The sequence below is a fragment of the Sebastes fasciatus genome, chromosome 12, assembly GCF_043250625.1.
Source record: "Sebastes fasciatus isolate fSebFas1 chromosome 12, fSebFas1.pri, whole genome shotgun sequence".
Classification (NCBI taxonomy): domain Eukaryota; kingdom Metazoa; phylum Chordata; class Actinopteri; order Perciformes; family Sebastidae; genus Sebastes; species Sebastes fasciatus.
This window is the reverse complement of record NC_133806.1, coordinates 10144626-10157647: the sequence shown is the minus strand read 5'-3', so window position 1 is coordinate 10157647 and position 13022 is coordinate 10144626. Positions and strand designations below refer to the sequence as shown.

Here is a 13022-nt window from a genome sequence, read left to right as displayed (position 1 = left end):
CGGCGGCCACACAGGGCGCTTTTGATTCCTGCTGGAATGTCCTGAGCTTTGGAAAACTGTCAAACTCAGTGGACACAATGTTGGTGTTAAAGCACAATAGCACTGCTTAAAATCGATCCAGCATGCACGGCCACTGCTGAATACATCATTATCTTAATGTAGTTGTTACCCATGAGCTAACTGAGACTTTAAAGTGAGTTAAAAACACATGATAAACATACAAACTGTCCACTTAGTCAAGGTTTCTTACCGAGTTTAGGTCCAGGCTGGTCTTCACCCATTCCTTGGCATCGTTATACTCTTCCATCAGTCCCATAATATAGAGAGTGTCCAGTGAGTCAATGATGGAGGCTCCTCTCAGGCCACCTGCATAATGCACAAGACAATTGATTTAGTGCCTATTCAAACAGACGCCTGGCTCAAGAGAAATGTTTTAAACTCTTCATTTATATCATATATAGGCAGGACATTTCACACTAAAAGCCTGAATTTGACCTGTGCTTTTGTTTTTGGAAAGGCTTTATATCACAGTATAACAGCTGTAATGATATATGATGATGTGCTGGTTGGCATACGTCCTATAGCTGTTGAAGGATTCAGTAATTACCACTTGTAATGTTGTTTTATTTGCTCACAGCTACATTATAGTGTATTTTTTATGTATGTATTAACTATTTAAAAGCAACTTATATATGCTAAATGGTGGAAGTAAGATAAAGTGTTACTATTTTGGGGAGTGTGCAAGGTGAAAACATTTAAAAAGTAAAACTTTGAGAAGCCGCAGGGACGATAACTTGTCAAACTGCAACAGGCAAACAATGATTGACAAGGAATCAGGGAAACTCATCTGTGTTTTTTCCACTGGGGTCGATCACAACACTTTCCACTAAAATGGAGCGTTTCAGACAGAGTGTGAATACAGGTTTATTCAGAAAGACAGTGGGAGAAAAATAATGCGTTTTTTTTTTTTTACATTAAAGCATGTAAACATGTTCAAATAGAAACCCAGAATATAAAAGTTTAAACCTGGAAATGAGTACGATATGTCCCCTTTAAGCTGTTTTGTAAAAGTTGCAAACTGATAAAGTGCTAACAGCATGTTGTGTTTGGCTGTATTTGTTTTAACAGAGCATCGCAGTGATGCTGAATTACAGTATTTCAATCACTAATCCATGAGATGGTGAGAGAACCCACCCAGATGGTGCTTCCCTTGTAGACACTTGCATAATGCAAAGACCAGATTTGTTTTTACATCAAATATGTCAAATTGAAAAGAGTTTTTACTAACACTTGTAAAAGGAAATGAAGTAGTGAGTACAAAGAATAGCAGACATAACTTGACTGTTACATAAGTTCTTGAAAGGTAAGATAAGTACTCAGATTTAACCCCGAACCTTTAACGTTCTGATCAGCAACATTATCTTAACAGCGTCTGTGATACAAAGTGAAACATTAAAGTCCCTCGAATGCCGGGCTTCTTTAATTGCTGCAGTGATGTTGAACGATAATACTGAAACAGCTTTGTGTGGCCCAGATGAAAAGCACCAGCTACTAAGCATCAGTCACTGTGCTGTAACATGAAAGTCCAGTCATTTAGGAATCAACCACCAGAGGGGAAAAAAAGAAGTGATGCACATTGATTATAGCAAACATTTAGCAGCTGCTCCTGGATTAAACTCGGTGTATGTGTTCCCTCTGTTAACTCTGTGTGTAAATGTCACACTCGTAGTAAAATCTCTCAGTGTGTGTGCAGTTACTCTGTGTGCATGAGTCTTTATGAATCTCATTTGAAGCTATTCATTTCTTTTCATAAACTAAATGAGAAATACTAAGGGGTGTTTATTCCATGATGGTGGCCTTATGAGAGATCGCATGGCCTATTTTCATTCTCATATGACCAAATATTATGCAAATGCAGATGTACCTCCCAGACACGACTCGGCACAAAGGAAAGATAAACAGTATCTTTAATGAATTACTGTAAAAGAGTTGAAGGGCAAATTGCGGAGTGGAAGTTTAATAACAAGAAACTGTGACTAAATAGACTGTGAATCAAACTGCTCAGGGGCTCAAATTGTAGATTACTGGAAAAAAAAATGCGTTGAAGCTGACCTGGTTAAATGAGACAGGAAGTGATGAAAATGTTTTATGTTCATCCCTGAGAATAACGTAGCTTACAGTAGATGGCTGGATTGATCTGATGCAACCACACAGCAACCTGGCACATCAAAGTCTTCAGTTTTCATCAGGAAGTATTGTTAAAGCTCAAATATGCAAATGCCATAAAAGCGTATCTTTGGGCGACAAAAACTCTTGCCACTTTTTCCGGATTCTGCTTTGTTGTACAAAATTATGCAGTACATAAATGTACATAATTATTTTTTTGTATAGTTTAATCAGTTAGTTGTTCAGTCTATAAAATGTCAAATAGTGAAAAATGCCAAACTCAAGTTCCCAAAGCCCAATGTGACATCTTCACCTTTTTTCAACCATCTGTCCAAATGCCAGAGAACCCTCTGAGACCTGCGGGATTGCTGGCAATCCCGGCCGACATTACTGTCTTTAAGAGGCTTAGTTTTAAAGCTAGAGTGAAGATACTGATACTATCATATGAAACTAGAAAACCTAAGGAAGCCATTGGTATCAACCATGCTAGCTTGTCGGTAAGGGGGCTAAATAGCGCTGTGGCATGGCGATTTTCAAAGGGGTCCCTTAACCTCTGACATCTAGATAAGTGAATGAAAATGGGTTCTTTGGGTACCCACGAATCTCCCCTTTACAGACTTGCCCACTGTATACTAATCCCATGCAGTTTTGGGTAAAAACCATGCAGTTTTTTGAATGCAGTATAAATGTTTTATTTTTGCCTATTCTAAAATGGTCTGAATATTTCTGTATACTGGGGTCCCTAAAAAGTCTTGGAATTTCATAAAATGTAAAGTTTTTGAAACCAAATCACAGCATGGCTTCTTCTATGGTGTTCCTCACAGTCTTGGTATGTTAATGTGTTTTTTGGAGGACTTTTTGATCATTTTTATCAATTCTAGAGTGCTAAAAAAAAAAAGGGTTAAGTCTAGCACCAAATGTGTGTAACAAAAGCTATCAAAAAAAATAAATAATGTTGTGAATGTTATTATAATGTTGACCTGCTATCTCCCCCTAAAGACCCACAAAGACACACTTTTATGGAGCGTGTAAGCAGTGTAACCATTTTTTGCTTAATTAATGCCTCAAACGATTAATTATTTGGTCGTTGCTGCTGTTTTCATGCCGTGAAACCAATAAACAGAAAATAATGAGCTGTTGTTGAATGCTCTTCTATCTGTTAACTGATCAACTCATTTCCACTGCTCCAAATTGTTGCCTTTATAATCAAACGGCGCAGAGCTGAAGTGATCTTAACAGCTTTTAACATCAAACTCCTTTACTGTCAATTGGGTTTATTTAAGTCAGTTTCAATGAACATCTCCACATCATTCTTAATCAGTATCCACTCTACAAGCCATGCTGTACATGTAGCATCTGTAGCTGCAAAAAACTCTCACCACCACTGACCTTTCACCTCATCTCCATAGTTTCATAGATTAGCTAATGAGGTTAACCCGGATGCCAAAGGGCATGCAGGACAGGGATCAATGACATGGCTTTACTGGGCTATGGGTGCCATATGCATAAGCCATAAACCCTGTACTATTAATAATGTCAGAGGCAGAGCAACACAAATTGAAGCTTTAAGTGCTTTCAAATCACTCTTAAAGCCACATTACGTTACTAGAAAGTAATTTCTTCTCGTTAACTTTTTCTTATTTTGTTACAGTACCTCTTACCAAGCTTGTGGTCCCGACAAGGTTGCCGCGCCATGGCTTTGACTATTCAGATTACATTTACAACACATCCCCACCCTTTGAAAGCTCATCTGCTGTAGTTTGCCTGCTGGCAGTTAACCTCATATTGTCAGCGAGAGGGCAGTGCTAGCCTGAAGCAAGACACATGTAGTCTACATAACTCTAGAGGACCATCTGCCGAGGTTGGCCTAGTCCGTACTGTATGCAGGGTCAGATGTATGTTGGTGGATCATATCAGAAAGACTTCCTGCTTCTGCTAATGTTACAATGGAAGGAAATCAAACTTTCATGTGGGAAAGGAGTCCTTTTAGTTTGCTTACTGAGCAGCCTTATCTCTCTTTGATGGCAAACAGTGACGGTGACAACTGAGAAGAAGGGTGTATTCAGATATCTAATGCACTCTGGTTATCCAACCCCTGAGGTAGCTCTCTGTGGCTGCAGGGAAAGCAGCCGAGTGTGGAAAATTCCTATTGAAAACAGCACCAAAGCTAAGATGATTGATTGACTCAGAGGATAGATGGAGCGGATCAATCCATCATGGTGTTCTCCTTCAGCGTCCATGGTATAAGACCCTATTTATTTCTGTAGCCCTTTGCTACAAATGAAAGGAGCCCTGAGGGATCCTCTGAAAAGCGGGGCGATAGGTGTGTTCAACTGTGTATTTATAAAGATTGATAAACATGCACACACTGACATGCTTTAGGGTCTTCTTGTGCATTCTAATCTTGTCCATAATACATTTAGTGTAATATTTAATGTTTAGTAAGGCTCCAAAAAAAAAAAAAAAACACATTCTGATATTTTTTGATAACATACATTTTGATAAGAGTGAGGATGCATCAGATAATGATTTAACAAATAAGAATGCATGGTAAGACCCACGTCTTATTGCACGATGCATCACATGGAGTATAGTCTTGGGTTTGATAAACATCTACTCGGCTCACAGTCCATCAAAGCTAAAGCTAACTCATGTTTACAATGTATACTGAGGTAATAAATCAAGTGAGAAGTAGGCTCATTTTCTCATAGACTTCTATACAATCAGACTTCTTTTTCAACCTGAGGAGTCGCCCCCTGCTGGCTATTAGAAAGAATGCAAGTTTAAGGTACTTCCGCATTGGCTTCACTTCTCAGAACCCGAGGTTGCCCACTGCTAATTAGCTAATTTTGGGGTCAGGTCAGGACAAGAGATCAGAGAAAGGCAGGAAGGACAGAAAACAGTAATTAGCCAATATTAACATATAACTAATTTATATACATAACGTACAGTACATACATACATATAACATAACTAAGCCCTGTCAAACATGAGCGTGGACCATTCATTTAATTGAATTACATTCTTGCCGCTCAAAGTGTGCATGGCATGCATGTCCTTTGAGCATCCATATCAGAAAGTAGAAATTAAGTGGACAGATGTGCAAGGGAGAAGTGCGCACAAGAATGAGTGATATGTGTGCATGTGTGTGTGTGTGTGTGTGTGTGTGTGTGTGTGTGTGTGTGTGTGTGTGTGTGTAGGCAAGCAGAGTACATGGAAAGCCATTAGTGAGACATTGGCTGCTGGATGTTCATTTATCATGGCTGTCACAGGCCAGTCATTGTCGGTCAGGGGGTTACATTAGACGGCCAGAGTCCGCATGATCAATCACTCACTGCAGCCCGTTTGTGTGTTGTGATATTACTGGCATCGCTTTCTCTAAACGTACACACACACACACACACAGAGATACAGTCACACTACTGATATGTATGTATTAGGGTAAACCACTCCTTTATTTAATCCCGCAGGCGATAGTTCAGAAGCAACATTTCTGCTCTAATTTAATTTAACCGGCATTCACTGTGCAATGTGCATGCAAATTATATGCTGATATTCCTGAAATGCCATCTGATGTTCATTTTAAATTCCAATGACTGCGTACATTAAAGATGCACTAGAGTTAACCAGATAAGAATAATGTGATTTCAGAGATGGAATGTTTTAATACACCCCCATGGGAAAACAGGAGTTAAATCAGAGCTATATATTTCCCATTTGAGCTTGTGACACATGGCACAAACAGCCAAAGGAATAAAATATTAAACACGCGGTCAATAAGTCACCCCGTTATCGTCATCAAAGTGAATGTAATTCATGCAGACACATTAATTACACTGCCCTGTTACCAGTGGTTGCCGGTATCCAATTATCAATCGCCAGGGCCATGAGCGTCTTGTTAGCGCTAATGCTACCTGGCACCAGAGAGACAGGGTTAGCGAGCCGGTGTCTCTATGTGATGTTAAAGATATCTCGCCGTTTGCTATTCGAGGCACGCGGTCAGCCGCGCAGATAAAGTGCACTAAGGAGATGACTCTGTAGGTGAGTGGACTTTTGATGGAGAGCGCCAACGGAACAACGGTGGGGGAGAAGATAGTGAGTTTAGAGGGAGTGGGATTAGGTGGGATTAGGCGAGCAGAACATGAAAAGGGTAGGGAGAAACAGAGTGAGAGAAATGTCATGTCCATCAGTCAAGATGGACTTTTCTGAAAGGGCTTGAATGCCAACTGTGTGCTTTAGTCTCCTTGAGGAGCAGATGTCAGATAAATCAAGAATAATCAATAAGAGGTGAGGAGGGAGGATCAACTGGATGTGCTCTAACTCATGCATATTTAAACGCTGGGCTCCTGAAACCATGACCACAACCGTTCAAAATGGTTATTATTGTAACCATGATAACTAGGGCTGTGTATTGGCAAGAATCTGGCGATACGATACGCATCATGATACTGGGGTAACGATTCAATATATTGCTGTATATTGCGGTACTGTAAGCAAGGCGATATATTGAGATTTTTTAAATTTAGTTTTAGGAATCCTGTCATAGTATGAAGAACACACCAGAAATACATAATTTTAGAATAGGCATAAATAACACATTCATACTGCATGCAAACAACTGCATGGCTTTTGCCCCAAACTTCATGGGATCATCATAAGGTGGGCATTTCTGTAAAGGGGAGACTTGGGGGGACCCATAGAACCCATTTTCCTTCACATATCTTGAGGTCAGAGGAGTCAAGGGACACCTGTGAAAATCGCCAGGCCAGTTTTTCCTCCTTCGCAACAAGCAAATCTGAAACGGTTTGTACCAATGAATTCCTTAGGTTTTCTAGTTTCATCACTTCACTCTAGCATTAAAACTGAGCCCACTACAACATCTGAAAGATTGAATAGCAGCTGGCCCCAACAGCAGGCCGACGAGATTAATTCAAAATCTATAGTGTTTTTGAAAATTGATTCAGTATTGCACAACAAGTTCGGTGAGTTGCAGGTGAAAAGATGCGTGCTTGTCTGAAAAAACTGGGCTAAATTCAGTTGAAAAGTTTCAGTTTTTGAAAAAAAATTTATTCTAATGTCACTTTGATGACTACATTTTCACCATTTTACATTTTTTTTAGGATCAAGTGAGATGCTATCGTAGTAATGGTAATTTGTTTACTTTACTACTGGGCTTTCATCTTGTCTATATACATTTCCAGCTGCTTGTTTACTGAGACATGTTGTTTAAATCATAAGGCTAAGGAAAGCTGACCCTGCTTCAAGGAATATGCATCGCTGTGTTGTGTGTGAGACATTGATATAGCACCCCTGTCCAGACAAGAGCAGTGGAAGATGAAGAAGGGAGGAGGTGGGACAGCTCAGAAGACAGCCCAACTCCCAGACTGTTTGCAGGTATTCCAACAAACCCCAAAGTACTTCTGACTGCAAGGCCTGAACAGCTTGCCAACCATCCAAAGATAAGCCAGCAGAAACTGACAGTGCCACTATCGGAGGGAACTTGCACTAAGACCTTCTCCTGCAGCTGCAAATATACGATCCCTACTTTCAGATCCTATCCTATCCTTGCTACAAGATGTAAGTGGGGGGAAACTAATCCCGCTGATTATCAATGTAAAGACCGCTCTACCAGTCACTTCACAGACAAAGGGTGCATACGTGGGTCTCATTAGACATGTTCAATTGAATCCTCGCTTTTACTCAAGACCGCACAATTTGTTCTCTTTACACGGGACAAATTGCAAAATATCTCACATTCTCCAATCAGCCTTTGAGGATATCGAATCTAAAGTAATAGAGCAGAATAAGAGGTGTCTTTAAAGAGAGCCTGGAAGAGCAGCTGACAGGCAAAGAGGCAGAGCTGTTTGGGGAGGTCTATTTAGTGAGAGGCATTGTGTAAATCCTGAGGCTAAGGAAAGCTGACCCTGCTTCAAGGAATATGCATCGCTGTGTTGTGTGTGAGACAGTGATGTAGCACCGCTGTCCAGACAACAGCAGTGGAAGATGAAGAGGGGAGGCGAGGTGGCAGAAAACAGGCTGCTGGATGGACCAATGACTCGTAACCTGCTAAAAACTCACTGTTTGTAGGTTTGTCAGTGAGAAATTATACATGTAAAAATTAAAGTTCCCATATATTAAAATTATTATGAGCTAAACTCAAATGCAGATCTGGAATTAGAGAAACATAGTTAATTGTAGCCTTCAAAAATCCATTTATCATCCCTGTCTCCCCTTACTGTAAATTTTAATCCATTCTGTTCTAGTTAAAAAAATGTGTGCTGCAGGAATGAGTCGTAAAACCCGGAAATTAGTTTTGAATGTGTTTTTGGTTAGAAGCCTGAAATAAGGTCTGTGTTTAACACAAACTTAAGAAACTTTAAAGTATTGTTCTATGATATAAAATACGCTAGTAAATATCCCACTCCAAACGTTATCACGCTGAACACTAGTCCGCCTTTAGCTTAGCGGTGGTAACGTTGAAGTCATGGGACCGTGGTGTAGTTCGTTTTTAGACTAACGTTTGCTTTTTGCCTCTGGTGATTGCATTTATGCTTCAAAAACCATAAAAGTGGTGTTCATTTGTGAAGATTACCATGCTGAACCAAACGTTTCTGCGTTTGCCACAGAGCTTATTTTCTGCAATAATACAAAATCCAATGGAAAAATCCCATTGGTATTTTGTCAAAGGAACCAGGGCGATGATAACTCCCTGGTTTCCTGGTTGGCCTACAAAAATACAACATGCCTGCGATCATATCACATGATCTTCATCTGGAGATGGAGTTTGCCTTGTTGTCATAGAATTGTAAATATCCCAAATAATAAAAAAACAAAACATTATCCGAACATTTATAAAGTGCTTGTTGGCTTAAAAGCTGAGGTTCAAAGTTCATTCTTGACCTTGAAAACAAGTTGAGAAAACAATCTCAACACAAGGTCAATCTTGTTACTTTCCTATAGCTTTCAATCATTTAATATGATCATACTGAAAAGCTTTGATTGGAATTTCATTTGTATATATTTTCTGTAGTGCCTGATGCCTCAGTTAAGACACACATTGAATATTAACTATTTTACTGCTGACTTTCGTTTGTAAAAGAACATTTTGTTCTACGATTTGTTGACAGTACTGTGTGTCCGAAGATTTAAGTGGAATCCTTCCTTGTTCTGTGGATTCATCTGTATGACTGCCTTGCTGCCATGGCTACCATTACTGTGCATATAAATCCCACTACAACACTCCTTACCCCTCGATAAAGCACCACATGTACAAAATTACAGGCAACCAGTCCTGATTGCAACCAGTCCCCCCCTCTCGAGCCCCCCTCCGTCTCTCCATTTTCACCATTATGGTAATCACACAGTCAAACTGCCCCGCAAAAAAAGACTTGCGTCTAATGGTGCTTTGTGCTTTCTGATGCGATAGCACTTGTTTTGCAAGACAAAGGAAGGGACAGAGAATTGATAGATCAAGGCACATTAGAGCCGGAGTCAAAATGAATTTGTTCCATTATGAGGCCCGCAGAGGAGGAGGCGACTGAGCCAGAGGCTTCGGCGAGAATCACAGACAGCGGGAATCCTTTATTTTAGAGCCCATCAGTGTTTCTCTGCATGTTGCACCAGGTAGCTGATGAATACTAGTCAAAGGGAGGCGGTATCAATCTCTCGCTGACTTTGGAGGTACTGTAATTTATTTTTGATGCAGTAAGCTTTAAGGAGAGCTGAATTTAATTTCCTTCTTATTCTACTTTTTTTCAGACAAGCCTCCATACTTGCATATAAATTGAAAAGGCTCAGCATTGCTTGGTGATACATTTTGTGTTAGCCGCTTTTTTTGTCTTTTAACTTATGACTTAAGAACAATTTTACTTTTCTGTGTAATTATTGTTGGATCTATTATGGTTACTTAGATGATAATGATCACCTGCGGTAGAGGAAAGGGGTGGGACAGAGTAGGGCAACTAAAGATTATTTTCATTGTTGATTATTTTCTCAATTTCTCATGCACTATGTCCATGTACATGTCAGGATATAATTACCGTTTCATATTTCAATTCTACCCACTGCAGCTTTAAGGTGGCAGAGTTTAAAAGAAGTTTAAAGGAGCAGGCCACCACACATATTGAATATTTTAATGTAAATAGGTTTAAATGTGGGATGACTGGCTTTTACAAGGAAATGATATCAATAAACTATCAAAGTGCCAAAGACTAAATAGCCAATCAACAGACCTTCTCACACAGTAATCTAATCACAAATAAATGCAAAATGCAGACTGTCCAGACATGATTAGTGAGGCTCCAGACTTTGAGCTGTACACACGTCAATCTAATTGCAGCAATCTAATTTGCCACTGTGAGCGAGCGTGGCGTGTCAGTACAGCAGCCCTGTCTGATATGACAGCCTCTCAGATGAGATTACACACCGCACACAGTGTTATCGAACCCCTCGCCTCCTCCCTCTCTCCCCAAATGCCTCTCTTGCATTGATCAGCAGACACGCGGCGCAGCAGGCGAGGGGGGATCATACATCTGATGCTGCGTCAACCCACAAAACCTGATTGGGGATGACAGCTAAAGCTAGAGGCTCTGATTAGGCAGTTGATAAAGACACTCGGCCGCGGCGCTGCAGCAACAACTCAGCCCGCCGTTCGGTCATCCAACTTAAATCCAGAGTAAACTCATTTAAAACAATATTCACAGTAATTAATAATAAAACCTTCTTTTGCAGGAGGGGTTAGCAGGGTTTTCAGTCTGAGGTCTCAGGTGTAACCTAGATAGAAATCCAGTTTGCAAGCTTAATCTACAATTTTTTCAAGGGCAGCAGTGCTTCCTCTCCTGTCCACCAGACTTTCTCTCATCCGAATGGAGCTTTCTGGCTCACTGGTTGCACAAAGAAAAATGTGCAGCCTAACCAATTTGGGAGAGCTGTAATAACCTGTTGACAAAGAGCGCCCGTCTGCTAGAGAAATTAAACCGGCCATCTAAACAGAGCAGCCGCTTCGCATCATTTAGTGCAGCCCTGCAGGCATTCGAAGGTAGAGGAAGAACCTAGAGCTAGGAAGCTATGTGTGAGTGTGTGTGTGTGTGTGTGTGTGTGTGTGTGTGTGTGTGTGTGTGTGTGTGTGCATCTACAGTTTATTTTCATATGCATGTGGTCTTTTGCACATCTAGTTCTAGGTCTGGAGAACAGTACAACTCTATCCGGTTTCTAACAGCCAGTAAAGAAATAATCATAGCTTGTGGCATTTGTGGTCAAATGAAACTGCGGGCTTATTAAAAAAGTATTTTAATTAAGAAAAAAAGGACGTTTCCAATCAATCTGAATAACAGAGACCACTTGTCTGTACACTTAAAAGGTACTGCTGCCTTCTCACCTGCAATTTCACACCCAATTACAGCGTGAATGCAAACTTTCTAACAATATTTCCTGGAGGAATGCGAGTTAGGCAACTTGAAACACCTGTCCACATTACTCAATATCCATTCCCTGTTTCACTGCTTCGCCCGTTCCTGTTTATTTCAGTGTCACCTTGTTCTGTTTCCAGGATGCCAGAGGCTGTTAGCAGCATTCACAACCCCCCCCACCACCTCGGAAGTCTGGCCCAGACTGTCACGCTCAGTGTGAAAGTTCTTCTAACCCTCGCGGCGGGATACACCAACACAAGGAATTCATTTCATACAATTTTACTTATTCATCCTGCCACCACCGCCCTCCTTCCCTCCGCACACCACTCTCGAGTCAAGAGTCACCGCCGAGAACCTGAGCCTCACCTGGCAGTAATTTGCCATGGATACTTAGCAATGAGACAGGGGAAAGGTATTTTCTGCAGGCGCAGATGGAGTGCAGCAGAGAGGGAGTTTGTGTGTGCATGAGCTTGAGAGACACTGCAGGCTGCAGAGGTCAACATGCGCTACCGTTAAGTCTTTACACTCCGAGAGCCAGTTCTAACGCTTCAAGGTACGACGCTCACCACAGGAACAAAAACATTTCTGCTCGGTGGGATGCCAACGCCAGAGGAGCGAGACAACAGCGAGTCTGAGAGCTGCAGGAATCCAGACAGAGGATATTCCGAAATGTAAACAAAACTGTCTGTTTTCAGGGAACATAACATGAAATATCAGAAGAGCTACTGGGGAATGATGAATGAGCATGAGACAAAAACTAAATGTCCCTTTACACCTGGCAGACAGGGGTCTAAAGGGAGTTTAATTGTCACTGAGAAGGCTGGAAGTCTGATGAGTCATGGTGGACAGTTTCAAAGATGATGGATGAAAAGATGGGCGGACGTGTTGGCACTTCGAGGAGGAGTTATTGCGAGACTCTTCAGCTCAGCTTAGTGAAATATTCAGGCTGAGAGTAGAGACTGCAACGAGGCAAAGCTAAAAAAAAATAAAAGTCCTATTAATAGTCGCTGAAATAAGTGAATGAAGCTAAATCTGTTCCCTTATACTGCCACGAGCTTAAGAGCTTGGCAGGAAACGCTTGTGATTAAAACTGCCAAACACTGATTACTACAACACCAAACGGCGTGTCTCAGGTTTCAGAGACGTCATCGCCAGAGTGACTCCGGCAGTACGTCACCGCAGACTGATCAGTGATCTCACAGATTACGTAAATGCAGGATCCAAACGGTAAAAAACATCCAAGATGAAAAACAACATGAAGGGGTTTGGGGCTTTATCCGGATATACAGCAAATTTGACCCTGGCCCTCATGTTCATCAGCCAGCGATTGAATCGTTACAGTCGAACAATCCCTCATAATCCTCCTGCTTCGTCATACATTTTGCAACCGGTCTTTCATCAATTTGGCTTTAATCCCGGCGCAGAGGCTTGATGATGCGTTCATGCCGA

General features: G+C 41.1%; 1 protein-coding gene across 3 annotated transcripts in view; it reads right to left on the bottom strand.

Moving 5' to 3' along the window:
- LOC141778671 (mannosyl-oligosaccharide 1,2-alpha-mannosidase IA) overlaps positions 1 to 13022 on the bottom strand; it is a 216038-nt gene that overhangs the window by 93277 nt on the left and 109739 nt on the right. For all 3 annotated transcript variants that reach the window (XM_074653059.1, XM_074653061.1, XM_074653060.1), the window contains exon 4: positions 251 to 366. In XM_074653059.1, coding sequence (XP_074509160.1) covers positions 251 to 366 — 116 coding nt within the window. The remainder of the gene's footprint in view (positions 1 to 250; positions 367 to 13022) is intronic.